This window comes from Dermacentor variabilis, chromosome 8, assembly GCF_050947875.1.
Source record: "Dermacentor variabilis isolate Ectoservices chromosome 8, ASM5094787v1, whole genome shotgun sequence".
NCBI lineage: Eukaryota > Metazoa > Arthropoda > Arachnida > Ixodida > Ixodidae > Dermacentor > Dermacentor variabilis.
Window position 1 is genome coordinate 163225 of NC_134575.1, and position 23617 is coordinate 186841.

At 45.9% G+C, this 23617-nt stretch overlaps 1 protein-coding gene across 11 annotated transcripts in view; it reads right to left on the minus strand.

Moving 5' to 3' along the window:
- LOC142589514 (sodium-independent sulfate anion transporter-like) overlaps window positions 1–23617 on the minus strand; it is a 562847-nt gene that overhangs the window by 44218 nt on the left and 495012 nt on the right. For all 11 annotated transcript variants that reach the window (XR_012829867.1, XR_012829865.1, XR_012829863.1 and 8 more), the window contains exon 17: window positions 9957–10022. Coding sequence is in view for 3 of the 11 variants with exons in the window: in XM_075700919.1 (XP_075557034.1) it covers window positions 9957–10022 (66 nt within the window). In the remaining 8 variants the exon portion in view is untranslated. The remainder of the gene's footprint in view (window positions 1–9956; window positions 10023–23617) is intronic.

Genomic DNA, 23617 nt, shown 5'->3' on the forward strand with positions numbered 1-23617 from the left:
TGGAAGAGAGCCATGGAGAGCGACCGAAAATAACCAGTTAAACGCAAGGCATGCACCCTCTTTCAACCAGCCGAAGACAACGCCGCTCATGAAAGCTTCCTAGAGCGCTGCGAAACGGCCAGCCGATGCTGGATGTAAGATGCCATAAGAGTTTTCTTTAAGTATAATTGCAAGAAACAATGTAAAAAAAATTGCGACATAGAGAAGTGTAGTTGTAACACTGAAACCAGCATGAGACGACAAAGAAGAGGCAAGTAGTAGCAATGATCACTCATGTTATGTGATGGTGCGTTTGGATAATGCTGCTGCTTCGTGGAATATGAGCACTGGTGTAGTATGTGACATAATTGAAGAGTGTCACGTTTGGTAGATCTCATACATAGATGTGGACAATGACACTGCCTCCTCTCGATGCAACTGTGATCAACTGTACTCTGGCGGCGGTTGCGTATGGCACAGCTGTGCAGGCCGCCAAGTTGTGATAGCTTCATGTGTGCTGTCTTCTCGCCGCTTGGTTTGTGTTGAAGCGAGAGGCAGCACAAAGGTCAATTCACTTGCTGCTGCGGGCCCCATCTTGAAAGCGATCGTCTTATGTGATGGACGGATGGACGGACGGGTTTTCTCGTTGCGTAGAGATAGAAATGCTTACACAGTTTAAAACACATCTGCTTCTAATTGAATAAACATTTTGTGCAATGTCATCAGTGACAGCTCAGTTAAAAGAACTTCAGCAGCCTTCTAAACATAAGTCTGTGTTGCAACTTTACAACAGTTTTCAAAATTTACACAATACGGCTAAATGATTCAGTTCATATTCTATGCAATATATGGAAGACACTATTCTTGCAGTTTTATTTTCTAAAAGGATAGTTTTGCACAAAATGCCCAGAGTCTGCTAAAAAATACACAGTATGATGTTCACAAGACCACCAGGCTAACTGACTGAGAATGACTAACTTGCAATAGATGAAAATGGGACAAAGAGAAAATACATACAGCACTGAGTGTCAACTCAGTGCTAAATTAAAAAACTTAAATTATGGGGTGTTACGTGCCAAAACCACTTCCTGATTATGAGGCACGCCGTAGTGGAGGACTCCGGAAATTTTGACCACCTGGGGTTCTTTAACGTGCACCTAAATCTAAGTACACGGGTGTTTTCGCATTTCGCCCCCGTCGAAATGCAGCCGCCGTGACCGGGATTCGATCCCGCGACCTCGTGCTCAGTAGCCTAACACCATAGCCACTAAGCAATCACGGCGGGTTCAACTCAGTGCTGTTTGTGGCCATTTATACTCAGTTGGTGGCCAACTCAGTTGGTGGCCATTTATACAAGAATGAAAAACCTTTCTTTATCACCTAATTATAACTAAATGTTGCATGAAAACATGCAATCTTTTTTTCAGAGACATATGCTGAAGGGCTGCTCACAATCATTTTTGCGTCTTAAATTTCAAAAACATCTATTATCGTTCTGGTTAGCTTATGTGGATGCTTGTACACCAATAAACATTCATAAATATTTGTGATAAGCAGGACATTCGCAGCAGTGGAGGGCTAGATTACCAGATACTATAGCAGTCTTGCCAGTATTGTAGTTATCAAGGGCATCCGCAAAACATTTTGCAGGGGGGAGGGTGGAGTCTGTTGGCTGGGGAAGGGGGAGGATAGCACCAAAAACGCTCTATTTGCAGTCTAAACTACGCTCATGAAACAAAAATTAGAAACAGTAAATTAGTGCCGGGCGTGGAGAAGGTGCATTGAAATTTATTAATGAACAACGAATTAAACTTAAGCAAAATGCAAAAAGTTACTATCACTTCTTAAAAAGAGTGACCAGTCTTGCTGCGTGCAGGTTCTCAACTCACGTGAACTGATCACCAGCACGCAGCCCAATATGTTCACGAACATGTATAGCTACAGTCAGTTATTCTTCCTTGAACAGCAGCTGCAGACACCTAGGGCCTTCCTGGGAAAATTGTGTGATGACACAGGTGATCATTATTCTTGTGTTTCCTTATACACTCTCGGTGTACACTCATCATACAAAGGTTGTCCAGCCTGTCATTTCTCATTGTTGACTATAGCCAGGTTTTCACTCTCTTCATTGTACTGAAGGAGCGTTCGACAGAGCAGGTGGTAACTGGCAAGGCCAGAGCTACCTCAGTGGCTTTTGCAACAGCGGGGAAGAATGTCTTGGCCTGAAGCAGAAGTTCAGAGTATACATTGTTTCTGAAGAGTTCCCAGTTTAGTTGCGCCATATGTCGTACCAAGACATGCCCTCTACCTTGAAGTTTTCGATGCAGTATAAGCTTTAGACTTCTTCAGCAAGGACAGCAAAGTCAACATGGCTCAAATACTTCATATTTTCTGGATGCAGCTGGAGAAATTTGAAGCTCTTCACATAGCTTTCAAAAAAGTGGCGAGCTAAAGAAGCAGGCAGAGAGTCCAAGTAGGGCACATATATATTGCCATGTGGTAGTATTTCTCCGGTGATTGAATCCCATAGTTGCTTCGGCGGGCCTGATGAGAGACTTGCCTTGGTATAGATATCAACACGCTTAAGTGATAGGCTGCCTCACTTGCTGTTTTCATGATGTCGGAGAACTGCTCTTGAGTTGAAGGAAAAAACCAGTCACAAAAGGTCTTTTGTGACTGGCTTTTTCCTTCAACTATGTACCAACTGGCTTGGATTGCAACCCTTGTGCTCTTGAGTGTTAGTTCGGTGGCTGAAAAAAATATGTACTAATTCAGAGATGCGGTCGTGTACAGAACGGAAGTCTATGGATACACTTTGCAGAAAGTTTGTAACTGCTTCCAGCGATGCACTTTACTTCACCGCAATGTGCAAGCAGATGAAGAAAAATTAACTTGTTGCACAGCAGAGGACGTGAGCTCGTTGCCTAGTTGCAGCATTCAAGGTTGATTCCATTGACGTGAGCTCAAGTGCTTTGACTATGGGTACATAATGCTTAAAGAAGATCCTAATTGACTTGCATTTTGCAGACCATCTTGTCTGAAACAGCATAGGAATACTGGGCACCAATTTGCTTGGGGGCACACTCCCATGGAAGACTATTATAGTTTTATGATCCCTATTGTGTTCTGAATTTCAGAGCGACCTCATTCAAATCGTTGATCACGAGATTCAGCTTGCGACTTGCGCAGTTGAAAAGTAGTGCCTTTGGAAGCCGTTGCTCAGGGTGTCTACCAAGCTGACATTTCCAAATTCCCTGAATTTTTCAGGCTTTTCCCAAGTGGCTTCGTAAAATTCCCTGAGTGACAGAGAACTTTCTTTTATTTCAAGACGAGCCGACACCATGTCACCCGATGCTGTCACTCTCTAGTAAGCATCTTAAAAACAAAGAAAAGCTACTTGATCCAGTTTTAATAGTAAGGAGTAGTGTAAAGAAAACAGAAGGAAGGAGGTAGTGAAATGCACAGGAAATAAAATACATTCGAAAAAAAAAAGTTAATATTCATTGCGAATCTACTTTAACATCCTAAAATATGAATAAAAAGGTGATGCATGTAGAAGCAAAGATTTTCTATATGAGCTATTTCTATCAATTGATAGCAAGCTCATTCGTATGAGGCCCAGAACTTTCTCACAAGTAATATTCTCTCTCACAACAGCTTTTAAGTAAACCTCAACTATTCTCACATACTCTCAGCCCGTGTACAACACCTCAGTGTTATGCTTCACTGCTTTAAAGAGTTTATTTTGTTTGCACGAGGGGCACCTGCATCTTGGCATCAGCCAACACTATCTTTTTGCGCGAGCTCAAGCTTCTTCAAAGAAGCAGTGGCATGCTTCCTCTCCCGTTAATTTTTCAATGCGTTGGTCCTTTCTGTTCTCATTTTCCTCCTGCCACCCGTTTGCCCCACAGACCATTTGAAGCATCCTCTTGGTCAGTTGTACAGTCAACGTCCAGTTTCTCGAACTCCCTAGGGGCCGCAAAAACGCCAGAAAAATGGGGCAGTTCGAAAAAATGAATGCATGTGGTTTTACTGCCCTTAAAGGGCTCCTCACCAGGCCCTATAACAAATTTTGGTTATATGCTGGAAGTTGTTATGTGTCCTCTAGGGAGCATTCTGCCGCAAAAGAATTTTAGAATCAGCTCATTAATAGCCGAGATAGAAATATTTTAGTGCCGCCAACCCATGATTTCAGGTGAGCTCCACTGCCAAGCAAGACACTCTCTTCACTCGCCCCGTCTAACCTCCGCAAGCGAAATTCCTTCCTTGTGTTCTCCCACACCGGACCTCTAGGATCGTGTGACACATACGACGGGCCCCGCCTTCATTTCTTTTCTTCCTCACTTTTTTTTTTGTGACGCTGCGCACTTGCGCTGATGGTGTCACGCATGAGCTGTTGTGATTGTCTCGTTTCGTGCAGCGCACGATTTTGCACACTGTGTACGAGGACACTAGATTAGCTGTATAAGTCAGTGCTATACAAATACTCAGGCAGACCCAAGTGGATCACAGAGCATGCTGCCGTACTTTTGGTGTTTGTGCAGGTGACTGCACGATGTGGGAACAAGCAGATGAAATGGAAGTGCATCTCCCTTGCTGCGGTGTGAAGTAAAACAATAACATGCAGACATTCGGTTCGTGTTTTATTATTTCTCTAAGCTTTAATTTGTCTATTCAAGCAACATATTACACAAATAACAGATATTGCCTTGAATAATTCTTGAAGTCACGTGTCACCACGAGTGACGTCACAGCGCAAACACGCGTACGTAGGCGCACTAGCACGTGTACGTAATCTTCCGGCTTGGAACATGGCAGCCGTGAGGAGAAGAAAAAACGTATTCGGTTTGAAATTTCAAGTCTTTCTGCGGTACGTTGCGGTGTAATATTTTGCAAACGCGACTGTTATCACCACGCAATGTATGCGCTTGTCAGCTCAAAATGGCCAGACCTGGTGAGGGGTCCTTGTGGATTCAAATCGCCACAGGCACATCCGCAAAAGCTCTGAATGCCTGCCAGTACACTTATTAGGTATATTGGTACTCGTACTGTGACAGGAGATGGCGGGTGCACACTTGAATAGTTAAGGAATACATACTGTGTCCCGTGACAATTGCCCCTTTTCACACTTGTTATGTTTCACCGCGGGGCACTATTGTACTAAGACGAAGCTGACATTCGGGAACCAGCATTATGCAACGCGTCGTGCTTTACGAGCTTCGAAGACGATTACGAGGATGACAAAGGTGGAGCCGATAACATTGCTGACAGCGGCGAATTGTTTTAATGAAAAACACGGCGTCGAACAACAAGAAGCTTGGTAGCGAACGTCGAAGCAGCTAAGCCTAGCGTTGCTGCGGTGGTGGCTACTGCTGCTAGCGGATCTGCGTGCGAGAGCGCCGGTTCGAGGCGACAAGGTAATCAAAATGGCAGCGGTGGTGGCTTTGATTAATGCGATTTCGGACCTGCGGTCATGGCAACAAGTCCAGAAAATCAGATGGTGAAGGGTTCTTGCGTCCGAAATTTCAGATGTTCCGACTCTATGGGGTAGGTGATGGTGCCGCGAAGCTGTCCGAATTATCGGGCGTCCGGAAAGCCGGTCGTTTGACTGTACAATGGCAAGTGAGTGAGTGGCAAGCCCTCCAGCCGACGACACGGCGTCAAAGTAGATTCTTCACGACTCCTCTCTGTTACTCGAGCCAGCAATACCGCGACTTTCGTTCTCTTTCAAAAACATTACGCCAAATATTTCCCGCGTTTTCCCCGAGTATTTCCAGACTATTCAAAATCCCTGAGAATTCCCGGTTGGTAGACACCCTGGTTTCTGCATTATTCTGTTCATTTCAGCTTCTTTTCCAGCCATTGTAGAGCATTTATTGTAGCCCTGTCCAATGAGGTTAAAAAGAATCAGCCCGGTATCCATCAAACACTTCAAGATCATAGCGGCAATGCAAGCGGAGTTCCGTTGCTCCAGCTCTACAAATCCCACAAACTGCTCTTGCACCTATACATAGGTTCCCACCTTGTCAATAAAGTGAATGACTACATGCATCTGCACTGTTCCTGCAATATCTGCAGTTTCGTCTGCAAGAATGGAAAAAGCAAACACTGTGTTAGCTTCGACCACTATTTGCTCTCTCAGAATGTCGCCGCAGATTGTGATGAGCTCATTCTGGACTTGGACGGAAGTGTACTTTGCATTGCCAGCAGAAGAAGTGAGGTGTTGTTCTTGATGTCGAGTATGTCCAGCTTCTACCCGAAAGTCATGGAGTTCATTGAAGACTCCCCTGTCAGACTGCTTCCTGTGAATTGGCAAGTCATGTGTTGCACAGAAGATAATGGTGGAAACTATCGGAAATAGTTTTTCGCAGTTCCTTTCAACTTGCTCATGCAGTGCTCTGTTCAGCTGCTGTACAACAAGTAACTGCTTGCCTGTCATCACATCCCTAAAGTTCTGCGAGGCTGCCATTGCTTCCTGGTGCCACTGGAATTTTACATGATCCTTGCACGCTTCATGCATTTTTTTGCAGTTACTGAAAGCGCGCACGATAAAATTACCTTGAGCAAAGGTAGTTGCATGGCTAGTTGGTAATTCATGATAAAAAGTGATGTACAGTACGAAGGACAAGGACAGTGAGAGACAACATACACAGCGCAGCGTATGTCATCTCTCGCAGCCCTTGTCCTTCACACATTATGTCATTTTTTACCTTGAGCACCCCAGTGAACATTTGGAAGAAAAGTGACACAGTAACGACAAAGGGCACTTTTCGCTGTCACTGAGTACACAAGCCAAGGGGCATAATCTGCCAGCCATGGGAACCAAAAGTCTTCTTGCCAAGTGTTACATCTTTCTTAAAGTCGTTTGCAACATTTGATGACTACGGGTTAGTAAGAAGGCGTAACTTCAAACAGTGCGGGATGCCCGTGTGTTTAGCTTTGCCTAGAAACTCTCCCAAGTCATGCTCTTGAGACAAGTTAGTCGCTTTCTTGCTACTGTCACCACAATTTAATCCCAAGCAAGGAGAAAAGGCATTATGGCTTCCTACATCATGGGAGCTCACTGTAGGTGGAGTCCCTTCCATGGAGCCGACAAACCTCAGCTACTGCCTGCTGATGAAAGTTTTCATCACTCTAGCTAAATGATGCAACACTGTCACATGGTACACCAGAAGATTTGACTGGACAGCTGGATAACACTCCATCAGACACTCACTGATGCTCAAAAAAGTGTCGGATGTCCATCATTTGGGACCGTGCAAGGCAAAGCTGGTTAGAGAGTTCCTTGCGGTTGATAGCATTAAAAAATATATGCAGATTGACTGGAAGGACAATTAAATGCACACATTGCAAACATGAAAGGGCTATATTTAAAAGGAAAATTAATTTACAGGATAAAATGCACGCTCACAACTTTATACATCTTGCTCGATCTCGCTCACGTACCCGTACAGTCGAGCAACCACACACACACACATAAGTTGCCACTCGTCGCTCTCTCATCCGCTGTCTTGGTTGTTCTCAGCTCCGTTGACATTTGGGCACTTAAAAACACCGAATCACACAAACACACATGGAGACGCACACACGTTCAGGGGCATAATTTCCAAGAAACATGTGTTACGGTTCTACTTTGTGCGGCCGGCCGAAAAGACAAGTCGGTATACATAATCAGCCACATGTACGGGATTGATGGATGCAATTTCCGACAGCTCGTGTCTGTATGTAAATGGTGCACAAATGGGGTTCTCTGAATCAAGGAACTTTTGAGTCACAGAACTTTGTCACTGACTTCAATGTGTGGTGTTCACGTGTTGATTCGGCCGATCATCCTCTCCCCACGCGAGGGGTCCCTGAGTCAACCGACCGGTTCCATATGACAGTGTGGCTTTCTGTGTGTTTACATTGATTACATTAATCCAAAGTGCTTGACTCTCAATCTCATACACAGAAAACGAAGTAAGGCATGCACATTAAGCTGTTACAGTAATAAAAAAGTGTATTTCATTAACTATCCTTTTTAGATAGATAAGCATGCACCAAACTTGGTTTCGGTTTCACTTACCTGGGACCAAAATCAGTATGTGGTGCTATCTTAATCTCGTTGAAATGGCTCACATAATAAAGATACTACTTGCCTCTCTAACTTTCAATGCAGTGCAAGTTTTCTGAGGAGCAGATTTATAAGTTTGGTTTGGGGGCTTGGGTATATGCAGTGGACAACATTTCGGCAAGGAGGGTCTACAAGGAGATGTGACACCACGGAGGGGCGTTACACCCTCCCTACCAAGTGCAGTGGTCAAGATTTTTTCCTTGATGTAGCTGGCAATTTAGGCGAAAACTGAAATTCTCACAATAAGACTGCATAAATATCTTTGAATTCACAAAAATATGCGGATCCCACACACTGTGGGAATTGATGTAAATGAAGCTGTCTATGCTGTGGGCTTTGACTGACGATAATTAGCAGTGAATTTGACGGTGAATGTGTAATTTCTTCAGCGTTTAATCCAATGCGACAGTGGTGAGTTGATAAAATTAACATTACCTCACGTGCGCCACTGCTGTTTGTCTGCATAGTACACAGAACACACAGGGAGGCACGTTTGCTTAAGGCGTTTTAGTGCGCTATTGTTCATAATCTCCGAGACAGTTGAGCATTATCATTGCCTCACATGGCACATCCCATCGAGGCAGAAGTATTAAACTTGAATTGGATTATGAGGATGTACATGCCAAAACCACAATTGGATTATGAGGCACGCCATAGTGGCGGACTCCTGATTAATTTTTGGCACCCTGGTGTTCTTTAACATGCACCTAAATCTAAGTGCACTAGCGTTTTTGTATTTTGCTCCTGTCAAACTGCAGCTGCCACAATCGAGATTGAACCCACGAACTCGAGAAATGCCATAGCCGTCAAGCTACCGCGGCGGGCATGGACATGCTGATTTGACGTGCAACCTCTTCCAAAGTGTCTACTGGACCATACGGTGTTTTAATGCGCCTTTGTGTCTGGGCGTCCTGCGTGAGTTGTCCGCTTGAGAAATTTGCATAGTGTCTATTTTTCAGAAATAGCAGGAGATTACCATACCGTAACATCAGTTTGCCTGCAACCTCCGTTTCCTTGCCTTCTCAGATCATATTTTCCCTCGCCTGCCCTCTCCCCTGTATGGGAAGTGCGAGAGTGGCAAGGCTGTTATTCACTCGTTTCGCGACTAGGTCGGTTCTATCCATTCTCTACCTCCTCTCCCCACTTCTGCCTACAGTTCTATCTACGTCCCCTCTGGACTTGCAAGTTAGTAGAAAGGTAAGCGCTGCAGTTTCTGCTATGCATTTGATGGGAGTCACGGATAATTACGGCTGTCAACAGGATAATGTGGCAACACCTAGGAAGCTCCAGAGGGCATTGTGCGCATGCCACATGATGGAAAGGTTCAAACGACTTTCTCATGTCACCTATCATCTCTGCCACGCTCCTGCCATGTATATACACGCTCTGAACCACCCTCGACGCAGCGCATGCAAGGAAACAGCACCACAAAAGCCAAAGGAAGAGGCAAAGAAAGCTTTGCTTTAAAAGAAAACGTCAAACTTTTCTCTCAGAATTGTTTGCTATCTTCAAAAGCCACTACATGCAATTTTTCTTACACTATCATGATATGACTAGCAAGATTAGCCATAGTGTGTAACATGCAAAGTTGGCTCACAGTCCTGAAGGGCACTTCATATGGGTATGCGGGACATGTGCATGCTGATCAAGCTGTGTAGCTTTTTGCTAGTGCATAAAAAAAATATCCGAAATTCCAGGGAAGGCGGCAGGGGCCTCCCTGGCCCCTCCTTCCGGACGCCCATAGTAGTTATGTTCTTCTAATATAACACTGTTCAATGCTATGTGTGTGTCTCTCTTGTCCTGTTTTCGTGCACTGCAAATTATTAATCATAGTATGGAGCCAAACAAACATGTAGTGACAAACCTTCAGGTTAATGTAGATCAACGTGGCCTGCTGCTTGGCAAAGTTGTCACTGAGACTCTTGAAAGCCTGTAGATTGAAAACAGAAACACATGACAACAAATCTCTCGAGCTTTCTAGCTATTCATAAACTCCACTTGTGTCCTAATACAGAACTTACTGAAGTTATCTTTGCAGCTCAGATCCAACATATTCTCAGCAAAGAAGGGGCTAATAAGATTAGCTTTTATTTCAGTCCTTAGAGGTACTGCACCTGTGAAATTTGACACATTGAAAGCTGGCCATTTAAGAAATGAATCTGGATTCACTGCATATGCTTTTATACTTTGTGCCGCATAATTTCATCCTCAAATCCATGACCCTTGCAAATAAAAATTTAGTTGTGCTTGGTAAAGCGAAAAAAGCCTTGATCACAGTGAGTTGGTGCATCTTGCTAACAGCACAGACAGCGCAGAAATGTACTGGACTGGGCCAGCTGGTACTATCAGCATAAATTTAAAAACGAATTGGAAAACACTAATCTGAACATTTGTTCAATGTAATCACAACTGCTATGTGCAGTCACTCCATAGCTAGTCTTTAAAAAGCAACTTCAATAAAATTTCGCCGTAGCTAAATTCGTTATAAATTGAGCAGTGCACGCTAGTGAAGCAATCTTGGTAAATCTGCAGGGCTGGTAGTTGGCTAATTATTTTTATTATCAAGCCTTTAAATAGCACTTCAGGGGTGATGCAGCCATCTGGAGGCTATGATGCAAATCCTTGACCAATACCCCACTGATTTTCATCATGCTGCGAGTGCTGCCTAATCTCTGAAATCATACCGAAGAGCAATGCTGGTTCTCAGTATTCTGGGTTCTGTGTAAGTGGTATTGGTTGACGTTTTTCCAAGTTTCTCTACTATCAAAACGGTTACATTTGTTGGCTTTCTGGGATGCACCTATTTCAAGTGTAAAATTTTGCATGGAGGCTGCTCTTGTTGACACATCCCGAAACTAAGCTTCTTACGCTTTTCAAAATTTTGCTGCAGCTGGGCTTTCTGTAAGCCCAAATTCACATTTTGGAGCCTAAATTATACAATTGTTACAAATGCAGGCAAAGCTGGAAATGAAGCTACACTGTCTAGAGTAGACATTAAAGAAACCTGAAGGAACAGCACAAAAGGTACAAGAACTCTATGAACACGAAAAACAGGATGACATAAGTGTGACATTTGTCAATTCTTATTTTTGTCATGTTTCTGCACTGTTCCCTTCAAGTTTCATTGATAGTACAAGATACCAAGTGGCAGAATGAATGGACATAACAGCCTAATTTTCCTTAAGGTAGGTCAAGCGCACAAAGACAAGGATGGCAAAAAGAAGACAAACAAGGCACTCTTACAACTAATTTTATTTGTAAGAACCCCTGTATATATACATTCACCATTCAAGTCACGGCGCATGTGTCACTACCAATGATAACTATATCACTAACTGTGTGAGAAGATGCCCCACCACGCATGCTCATACATATATGTGTCTGCAGAACGCCACGATTATACTATGAAAACATGAACCGATAAAAGGTCTTGACCAAAAGATCGTAGAAGGATAAAATGAGTATTAAAAGCTAAGAAGCGCTATAATGGGGTGTGAAAAAAATACAATGGGACACTGAAACAGCTGTAAACCCCGGGGACCAAAGCTTAGACAGTTGGGAAAAAAGAAAGAAAGAAAGAAGGGCAGGGGAGCAAAGAAGTGTGATCAGAGCATTTGGTGCTCTCCAAGTCTTAGTGTTGTAGATAATAAAGTTCTTTCTTCGAGAGCAACATGGACGGGGCCGTGGCGCAACCTGTGCCAAGCTGAATGATGCAAGATGCTTCGAAAACTTCTCTGGCGTTGCGCTGTGACTTGAATGGTGAATGTGTATACACGGGGGTTCTTGCAAAGAATTATAGTTGGAAGAGCGCCTTGTTTATCTTCTTTTCACCGTCTGTGTCTTTGTGCACTTGACCTGCCTTAAGGAAAATGGTGCCGTACCAACTAGATCGGATCCAGACCCTTGTTCAGGACATAACAGGGTAGAGACTGTTATTATCAACTGATACTTATTTCGAATGCACTGGCTATTTCACAATTATGTACATGTGTTTAAAACTGCCTTGCCCCAAAAAGCCACTACCTTGTCGCACAGTGCCTGTTCTGTTTATTTGACCATTTGGTATCTGTCTGTTACATGTATTAACACTGTGAGCAGTGAAGCATCAATCATCAACGAAAAATTAAATTTTGATTGCACCAGATCTGACCTTTGCATAAAAGCTAGACTTTAAAACAGTCTCTAGGTTAAGAACAGAAGACATGACATTAGGCAACTGATGATGCATCATAAGATGAATTCCAGCAAACAAGTTAAAAGCCTTCTCAACACAAATGCAAATAAGTGGCACAACTTGTCTGGAAATAGTCCAAAATCGGTAGAATATTTAATCCTGAAAATCTACTTTAAGATCAGACTTGTTTTAATGAGGGTGTCTACCAAGTTGACATTTCTAGATTCCTCGAGTTTTCCAGGTTTTCCCAGAGTGCCTTCGTAAGATTTCCTGAGTGACACGGAACTTTATGTTTTAGGTCAAGACGGGCTCACACCATGTTGCCCAATGCTTTCACTCTCTAGTGAGCATTGGGCAACAAAATATCTTCGCAAAAAATGGTAAAACTCATTGCAAACCGAGTCAAACATTCTTAAATACGAATAAAATGGATATGCATACAGAAGCAAACATTCTCGAACCTCGGCTATTTCTGACAACTAATAGCAAGCTCGTTGGCATAAGGCGCGAGCTTTGTCACAAGTGAGATCTTTTCTCAGCAACTGGTAAGTCAACCTCAACTGTCCTGACATATTGCCGCAGAGAGCTCTCCACATGCCAGTTACGAGCAGTCTCGTGAGGTACTCTTCCAAGTGCCTCATCGCTAAAACCCCTAGGCATTACTCATCGCATCGTCATTAGAAGAGCGCCAGCAACACCTTGGGCATGGCAACACATCGCGTCTCCCGTGCACGAGCACACAGCAGCGCCCGAGTCTCCCGTCCAATGAGAAGCCATGGCATGGAGACGCGGTTGACTGTGGAATACGCTCCTGTTAACTCTTCTTTTAAATTGTGCAAATGCTTAATGTTGAGTTTCCCGGCACAAGTTCGCCCACAATAAACCAGTTTGTTTAGTGTGCTTCATTGAAGAGTGCTACATTTCTGTTGGAGGTGCGGGATATGATTGGAAGTCCCCAGTTCGTAAGAGAACGGAGCCCCGCCCCTCAGCGACTGGAACCCAGGGAACTGACTCCAGTACACCACTGCACAAGCCGCCACATCTGAGAAACCCCGCCCGAGTTCGGACTGCTTCCTGTTGCTGCAGCAGTGCAGGCAACAGTTACAAACGACGGTGCAACCATGACCAGCCCAGTGGCATCGTCCCAGCTCATTGTGTACCCACCACGCATGCCCGAGTCCTTCGACGGCGATACATTCGAAGATGTGGAAGACTAGTTAGAGCACTTCGAGCGAGTGGCAGATTTCAATGGCTGGGAAGAGGCACGGAAGCTTCGAAATGTGTACTTCGCGTTAGAAGAGTCAGTGAGGACATGGCACATTAATGGCAAGCAAGTGGCATTATGTTAATGGGAAGAATTTCGGCGACAGTTGCTTGCCACGTATGCCAGCACCGATAGGCGAGAGAAGGCAGAGCACGCTCTACAAGCCAGAAACCAGCGCACTAACAAGAGTGTCGGCATGTATATCGAGGGCGTGTCTCGTGTCTTCAAGCGCGCTGATTCAAACATGACCAAAGAGAAGAAATTATGCCATCTGATGCGTGGCGTCAAGCAGGAGCTGTTTGCAGGACTCGTCCGTAACCCACCACACAGTGTTGCTGAGTTTCGCACCAAAGCGACGACCATAAAGAAGGCACTGCAGCAACAGGCCCATCACTACAATTGTGACGTCACCAGCACACCAGCCAATCTCCTGTCAGCAGGCCCAGGCAGCAACACCAAAGCACTAAGAGCAGTGGTGCGGTCAATCGCAAAGGAGGAACTTCGAAAGCTGCAGCTACCGGAGGCCACGCCGACAGTTTCAACTCTCACCACCGTCATTCGAGATGAAGCTCGCCATGCCATTCTGCAGCCAGGACGTGCAGCCAGGACAGAGCCTGTGCATCATGAACAACCACTACGGGTATGTCGCATGCTGACATACGCTGATGTGTTATGCCAACCGACCGGGTATAGTGCTCCATTCGCGACCCCCAGCAGCCGCCAGCCGACTCTGCGCAGTGGACCCCTTCTAGCAGAGCTGAGGCCACGAAAAAGTGATGTGTGACATGCACTCGACTGGCTGCCACTCTGTTTCCACTGTGGAGAAGCTGCACACCTTTACAGAATGTGCCCATATCGCAGAGCAGGTCTTCGTGGCTTTACGATAAATGTACCTTGTCCCCATAATGGTGAAAGACCCATCGAAATTCAGGACTACTTGACCAGACAACAGGACCCGGCTGCTAGATACCGACACCAGTCACGATCATCAGCGTCTACACGCTACCGATCACCGAGTCCACGGCCATCCTCGATTTCACCAAGGCGTCGTTCACTGAGCCCACGTCAGAAAAACTGAAGCGAGCAACCTGTGGAGGCGAGAAAAAGCCAAGATCCTCCATCAAGTTTATCGAGCAGCTGTGACGAACAGAAGCGGATGAATAAGATAAGTGAACAGATAATTTCTTCAAACTTGCGCATTACAATAGACGGTCATGAATTGAGTGCATTAGTTGACACAGGTGCTGATTATTTTGTCGTAAGATATGCACTTACCAAGGAACTGAAAAAAGTTTTGATGCCGTGGAGTGCACCCCAGATACGTACAGATGGTGGGCACCTCATTACACCCCTGGGTAGATGTACAGTGAGAATCAGAATTCGAGGTTTTTCTTACGTCGCCGATTTTGTCCTACTACCAGAATGTTCGAAGGATGTAATACTCGGAATGGACTTTCTTCTAACAAATGGTGCCATAATCAACCTGCAGAATTTTAGTGTGTCATTTTCTACGAAGCAGGCTATAAACATGCAAAAGTCCGAGGAGCTAGAACACGTTGCCTTGCGGGTTACCAACGATGACATAACCTTGCCACCATGATGCAGCATGCTGGCTCGCGTAAGAAACGAAGCATTCGACGACTCGCAAGGTATAGCGGACGCCAACATCGAGCTACTGTTGAAAAAAGGTACAGTAAAACCTCGTTAAACCATACCCGCTTAAACAGTAGTTTCGTTTTAAAAGTAGGAAAGTCAAATCGCCGACTCAGTGGCTATTGAACATAATGTGTTTTGTATCCGCATAAACCGTACCAGCTTATTGCATACGTATCAGTTAACACGTAGTGTTTCAACTTTTCGTTGCGCAAACACGGCGGTGCATCGTCTCCATCAGGCGGCCCGGCAGAACAACAAGCCTCAAAAGATCGGAACAACGGCCTCCAAACGCCCTGTGCGTTCGGGTGCGAAGCCACATCAACATAATTTCGGTGGCGTGTCAGAGAGCGTTGTGGCGTCGTGCATGCGACGATTCGTGCCATGCCGAAGCTCAGATAAAAAAGACGCCGGATGCTCAGCATAGAAGAAAAATTGGACATCGTTCATGCATCGAACGTGACACGAAGAAGTCGGCGCTGGCACATGACAGGGATCTGCTGCTGACTACGGTGTGTGGCATTTAGAATGCTAAGAAGTTGCTCGGCAGCACTGCTGCGACCGCGAAGGGATGTCGCCTACGAGGTCTGACTTTTCGCCATCGTTGTCGAAGTGTCGGCTAGCGACAGTGATGAGGACGACACGAAAAGCAACAGCAGGGGCGATTCAGGACCGACAGTGGCAGAAGCTGCGCGTTACGTCAGCCTCATGAATGCAATTGTCGCGATGAGAACAGCAACTCGCAATGAAAAAGCCCCGCAACTTCTGCAGCGCTATTGTGAGCGTGCATGGAGAATACTAACGCCAACAAGGAATCTGCCATGCGAGTGTTTGTCGAGAAGAGGTGGCTGGCTAAAAAGCTGCCTCACAGCTTCAGTAAGTTTGAGGCTGCTGCTGTCGCTGCTAGGCCACCGCGGCATAAACGAAAATAAAGCTTTTGTAGCATGAAGTGAATAAATACTGCATGTTTTTTCCCCTTTCATCACACTCTCCCTGAGTTTCGTTTTTGAAAGGTAAGTGGTCGATCTCATGCTATTTCGGTTAAACAGTACTATCGTTTAGTACATACTTCTTCCGAGCTTTGGCCAACTATGGTTTAGCGAGGTTTTACTGTATTTGCGTTGCGCGAGGAATCGTTCAACTATGCGACGGGTGTGCTGATGTATTGCCGACGAACTTCGGAAGTGAATTTCAGCACGCCGCAAAGAACACAGCCATCGCCTTCCTTCACAGCGCTACTGCAGTCACAGATGTATGTAGCTTAGCGTCAAGGCCGCCTGCTGTCCAAACTATGCATGACGCCGTAACATCAGTTGCGATCAACCAAAGTCTGTCGCCAGCCCAGAAAGAAATGATGGAGGACTTTATAAATGAATTCGCAGAATGTTTCTCCACCTCATCAAAGGTACGGCACACACCAATTGTTAAACACCGTATGATAACATACGAAGCGACCAGGCCAGTATACCGACATCCGTACCGAGTGTCACCGGTTCAACGAGAGGTCATAAAGAGTCAGGTGCAAGAGATGCTTCAGGACGATGTCATTCAGCCATCAAACAGCCCATGGGCATCGCCCGTAGTCATTGTGAAAAAAAAAGGACAATACAGTGCAGTCCACTTATAACGATATCGAGAAAGACGAAAAATATGATCGTTATAACCGATGATCGCTATATCTGGACTGCAGTTATTAAAAAAAGATTTTAAAAACGCGGAACATATTTTTGCAGCTCAGAACTCGAATTCGCTACTTGCTCCAAAGAATAGATTATGTAGAAAGTAGGCTGTGAAAAACAAACTTTATTTCTAGCGCCAATGACAGTGTCAAGGGTTAGGGGTGCCGAAATAGTCCGAAATCTGCATTTGCTTTTGCGGCAGCTTCAGCTTCACAACTGCGGTGTGCATGAATTCCAGCTGCTGCGCGAACACTGGCGGCAATCCTTTAGCATGCATAAAATCAATTAAGGAGTCGATCGACAACAGTGCACTTTGCGTGGACATTGAGGTCGGGGTCAAGGAGCCACTGTCAATCTCGCTGTCACTGTCGCTGCTGCCGTCGCCACCGTTGCACAACTTTGCTGTCTGTCGAGACAGCACATCTTCGGCGATCACCTCGTCGGTGACCTCATCGCAGAACGAGGCAGCGCTGTCTGCAGTCAAAAACTCCTCCATCAGTGCACCACCTGTGTCACCAGTAGGAATGAGCTCCCAGAGCTTGGTTATGTCAGCGCCTTCCACCGTGTTGGTCTCAGTGGGTTGGGGAAGTTCGTCCTGACGCACAAAGTCCGCCTTTTTGAAGCAATTGTATATGGTTGACTGCTTTACTTCATACCATGCACCATAAATGATGCGCATGGCTTTCAAAAGGCTGATCTTTAGGTCAGGGGGCCCGTCTGCATGACTCGACGTGCCAGGAGATGCGCGGTCAATGGCTAAAATTAGCCACTCCAGCATGTGCCACCGATACAGGACTTTAAAGTTGGCGATCAAGCCGGTGTCCAACGGCTGCAGGCCTGCCGTAGTATTCGGAGGCAGAAACATCAATTCGACAGATGTTAGCTTCGGCTTAACGCTGTGTGCATTACAGTTGTCAAGTAGCAACATTACTTTTCTTCCTTGGCCTTCAATTATACTGTCGAACTCGAGCAGCCATTCTTCGAACAGGTCGCGGGTCATCCACGCCTTCTTATTGCTGCGATAGTGGACTGGGATGTGCTGATTCTTAAAGCACATTGGCTTCTTTGATCGCCTGATCACGAAAGGCTTGAGACGATGGCTCCCGTCTATGCTAACGCACAGCAACACGGTCAGCCTAAGTTTCGTGTGCTTCCGGCCAGAGCATCGATCTCCTTTAAGAGCATGAGTCTTCGACGGCAACATTTGAAAAAAAAAAAAAAAAAAAGAGAGCAGTTTCGTCGCAATTATATATGTCCTTCTCCGCATAGCGCTCCAGCACGCCGGGCAGCTTTGTCTGCAGCCACTGCTTCTTTGCCTGTGTGTCCAAAGACGCTGCTTCCCCCACCACGTTATTGTAAACGATTCTGTGCCGCTCTTTAAAGCGCTGAATCCAGCCTCCCCCAGGCTCAAAATTTGGGCATCCCAGAAGGAAAAGCGAAGTTTTTCGCTTTGGTGGCAAGTATTGGCCCACTAATAGGCACATTATGTGCGCGGGTTGTGATGAAACACTGGTAAAGCGCCTCTTCAACATCGGTGTACAAAGGGTCTCTCACCCTTTTCCGCTGATCGGCATGGCCGCTGATAGCTCCTGCCTTCACAATTGCGGTGCTCCCGGTTTTCAAAATGGTTGATATCGTTGACTGGGCGAGCTCATACTTCTTCACGAGGGCGCTCACCTTGAAGCCGCGTCGAGAGTTCTGCAAAATATCCATCTTCGTGTCAAGTGACACAGCTTTGCGCTTTGTGGGCGCCATCTTCAAACTGGGCCACTGGGCTGTACCGTTGGCTGCACGCTGCTTCGGTAGCGTCAGCCTGCTATCGCTAGAGAGAGAGACTGAGTGCGGGACGGGCACCACTGCGCCGCTTTGCTTGTCGCTTTTTTTTTCTTTCTCTCTCTTTCGGAGCGACTGTGGCCGATGTGCATGAAGCAGCTAGCGCCATCTCGTGGCATGCTGCGCCTACTCAGGTACTCTCCGGTGCATGGGCGGGGCGGGATGTGCTGCGCGGTAATGGCGGTAGATACGAACTTACGGAGGTAAACATCACCTCCTCTCGACATCGTTCATTTCAGGAAACTAAGCAATGTTATGATTATTTGGCACGAAAAACGCCGTCCAGATGACAAAATTTTGATCATTATATCCATTATGCAGTGAACAACCTATCATTATAAATGTTTTTTTCCCCATAGACCTAATGCATAAAATGACACTCTCATGTCGACCCATCATTATAACCGATATATCGTTATATGCGGTATCATTATAAGTGGGTTGCACTGTACATTGAGATTCTGTGTTGATTACCGGAAATTGAACAGTGTGACCAAGCATGATGTATACCCCCTTCCCCGCATTGATGACACGTAGATCGCCTACAATATGCAAAATTTTTCTCTTCATTAGATCTCAAAAGCGGGTATCGGCAAATTGAAGTAGACGAAAGAGACCGTCAAAAAACTGCTTTCGTAACCCCAGACGGCCTGTATGGGTTCAAAGAGCTTCTATTCGGCCTCTGCTGTGCACCGGCGACAGTCCAACCTATGCTGAACAGTGTCCTGTCGGATCTCAAATGGCAGTCATGCTTAGTTTACCTAGACGACGTAGTGGTATTTTCCGCAACATTTGACCAGCATGTCCAGAGGCTGCATTTAGTGCTCCAAGCTATCCGCTCGGCAACCATTAAACCGGAAAAGACCCAGTTTGGATTCCAAGAACTTCGTTTCTTGGGTCACGTAATTGGCGCGCAAGGTATTGGTCCGGATCCCGACAAGACTACTGCCATTGCGCGATTTCCAAAGCCGACAAACAAGAAGACAATATGGTGATTTTTGGGACTATGCGCTTATTACAGGCGATTTGTAGAAAACTTCTAAAAAATTGCTGAACCTCTAACGAAACTTACTAAAGAAGACGTACCCTTCATGTGGCATACTGAACAAGAGGTCGCATTCAATGAATTAAAGGAACGATTGCAAACCCCACCGATGCTCGCCCACTTCGATGAGACAGCGGACACAGAAGTCCACACAGATGCAAGCAATCTCGGTCTCGGCGCAGTTTTAGTTCAGTGGCAAAATGGGGAAGAGAAAGTCATAGCATATGCTAGCCGCACTCTCTTGAAAGTCGAAACAAATTACTCTGTGACAGAAAAGGAGTGTTTGGTTGTCATATGGGCCATCAGCAAGTTCTGACCATACTTCTATGGCAGGCCGTTCCGTGCAGTCAGCAATCACCATTCTCTTTGCTGGCTGGCAAACCTAAAGGAGCCATCTGGATGACTTGCGAGGTGGAGCCTCAGGCTCCAAGAATACGACATTACTGCTGTAGACAGGTCTGGAAGAAAACATAACAATGCTGACTGCTTGTCCCGCTCACCAGTGGAGTCTATTCCTTCAGAAGATTTCCCATTTCTTACAGCGATGACAGCTTCGGAAATTGCCAAGCGTCAATGGGCCGACATAGAATTGCTCCCACTCATCAAGCATCTTGAAGGATACGACGTCCAAGTCCCACGTATGTTTATGAGAGGTTTATTGTCATTTTGCCACAGAGATAATGCGCTCTACAAGAGAAACTTTGAACACAATCAGAAAAAATTCTTGCTCGTTGTACTGTCAGCCATGCAACTGGAAATTTTGGAAACTTGCCATGATGAACCATCGTCAGGTCACTTAGGCGTCAGTCAGACGTTCGCCAGAATTCATCTCAGATACTTCTGGCCTAAATTGTTAACGTCGGTGCAGCATTACGTGAAGACATGTCGTGAATGTCAAAGGCGCAAAACACCGCCCGTGAAACTGGCCGGCCTTCTCCAACCCATAGACTGGATCTTCTTGGCCCGTTCCCAACGTCATCGTTAGGGAACAGATGGATCGTAGTAGCGACTAACTTTTTACCAGATATGCTGAAACTGGCTGCCTTGAGCGAGGAACGGCAGTTGAAGTTGCAAATTTCTTCCTTTGTAACATAGTACTGTGACATGGTGTACCAATGGTCGTGATTATTGATCGAGGAGCAGCCTTCACAGCTTATTTGATAGTGTTTGATGAAGATGACTCACACCAGTTACAGAAAAAGCACTGCATACCATCCCCAAACAAATGGCCTGACAGAACGTCTAAACCTAACCCTGGCCAATATGCTGTCCATGTATGTTGACCTCGAACATAAGACATGGGACGCAATCTTGCCTTACGCCACTTTTGCCTATAATACAGCTGTACAGGAGAGAACTGGTCTATGGCTGCACAGTAACAACCACACTGGATGCCATGTTGTCAGGAGATGATGACAACAACCTGTACGATGTCGACGACTTCCTACGAGGTGAAGAAGCCCGGCACTTGGCACAATTTTGTATACGCCAGCAACAACGCAAGCTACTACAACCTGCGCCGCAGAGAAGTTCAGTATCACCCAGGCGCCAGAGTGTGGGTATGGACACCAGTGCGTCGTCGCGGACTATGTGAAGAACTCCTTCGCCGATACTTTGGACCTTATGAAGTTATTCGCCGAGTAGGTGACCTGAATTACGAAGTCATCCCTCATGAACAAGGGTGATCAAAGTGGCACAACCATGCGGAGGTCGTACGCAGTCCGCATGAAGCCTTACTACGACAGGCAATGAAAACACATCTATAGATCAATCTGTTTCATACGCATCAGGACGATACATTTTCGGAGGGGGACTAACGCCGCAGAGAGCTCTTCACATGCCAGTTACGAGCACTCTTGTGAGGTACCCTTCCAAGTGCCTCATCGCTAAAGCCCCTAGGCATTACTCATCACATTGCCATCAGAAGAGCGCCAGCAATGCCTCGTGCATGCGATACAGCGTGTGTCTCCTGTGCACGCCCATACGGCAGTGCCAGAGTCTCCCGTCCAATGAGAACAATGAAAAGCCACGGCGCGCCTCCTGGCCTTCGGGGCGCATGAAAAGTGTGTTCGGTGAGGAGACGCGGTTGACTGTGGAATAGGCTCCTGTTAAAGGGCCCCTGAAACGGTTCGGACAAACTTTGTAGATGCGTAGGGTACAGCTTAAGTAGAACACTCGCACCACAATTTAAGCGAAGCATTACGTATTAATGAGCTACAAGCGATTACAAGTTACCCTCCTCCCTAGCCATGCTTTTCCTCCTCAACTCATTCGCCGAGCGATCAGAGCTAAGCTCCGCCTTCACTGGTTCTGCGTCACGATGCGACGTCACATCGTCTACTTCCGGTTGTTTTGGAGCCCGCCCCCGCCCGCGCGAAACCTCTCTGCTAGCCGCTTGGCCGTTGACCCCAAGTGAGAGCTATCGAAGCAGCGTGCATTGCGAGCTTCTGTTGTAGTGCCGAATGCGTCTCGTATTCCGGTAATGACACACCAGCTGAAAGTTTCGACGCAGCGGTGGAGGCATAAACTCAGGCTGATGAAGGAACTTTTGCGTAGACGTACGTGAGCTGCCTGATCGATCTCCACCGTCCAGCCACCCGTAGGCGCACAGCTTAACCAGCCAAAGAAAGAGCTCATATTGCTCTTACCAAGTCTAAAACATTTTAAACATTTACAAAAACAATGTGTTAACGATTACACTCCTGCGAAAAATTTACACCAGCAGCAAAGAAGAATACATTTTGTTTATGCTACCATGTCTGGTTGAGCTCTATGCCACCAGGTGGCTGCACCGTGCAGACCGCTTGCGCGGTGCGCTTCTGTTCATCCCATGAAACGACACGCAAGGGGACACGGCCAGGCCCTGTCCTCTTGTGCTTGCGTTTACCCTAATACCGGACTCGCGAAACGCTATTGCGTTAGTAATCTTCCGGTGTAAAGCGACGGCTGCAATCGTGCAAATCCTGGTGCCGATCGGATAGCAGCAGTCCGATGTGCTCTAGCCAGTCTGCTTTTTTTTTCCCTTCGTCAATCTATTGTTTTCTTTTTTTGTATGTACCTTTCCCCTCCTGCCTGGGCCTTCTAAGGCCTGCAGTATTCCTAAATAAATAAAATAAATAAATAAAATCTACTGGCTTGTAGAGGGACACGATGTTGCAGCTTCACATATTACCAGTCACTACATTTGCAGTCCACAATGCAAAAACGTCGAATCATAGCGCTCGCAAAAAGACAGACCGACACTGACGGCGGAGCTCTCGGCAAAGACGGAGCACGTTGTAATACAAGCAGACTACACTTGCTGGTACCAGAAGTGCTTAAGTGTACTGAAAAATAGTTCTTGTGCATTCCCTTTATGTTACTTTCTTTTTATAAAAACAAGTTAAGTAACATTCCAACTATTACGAACATCATTTGTTTACCATAAAGTTCGGAAAGTTATCGATCACCCGCCCTGGTCAGCCAATCAGATAGCTCGCCCCACTGACGTCATATGGGTAGGGGTGGCTTAAAATTCTGCCGAGCAGTGTGCTGCGATCGGCAGCGATGTGCATTTTTAAAACCTTATAATAAATTACACACTTTACGCGGAGCACTTAGATGTGTCAATTAATGACCAGATGGACCTACTCTAACGACTCAGTACGTTTTTAGAAAATCGTCAAAATCGTTCCAGGGTCCCTTTAACTCTTCGTTTAAATTATGTGATTGCTTAATATTGAATTTCCGGGCACAGGTTCGCCCACAATAAACCAGTTTGTTCAGTGTGCTTCGTTGAAGAGTGCCTAGGGGCTTTAGTGATGAGGCGCTTGGAAGGGTACCTCACAAGAGTGCTCGTAACTGGCATGTGGATATCTCCCTGCGGCAATATGCTGAA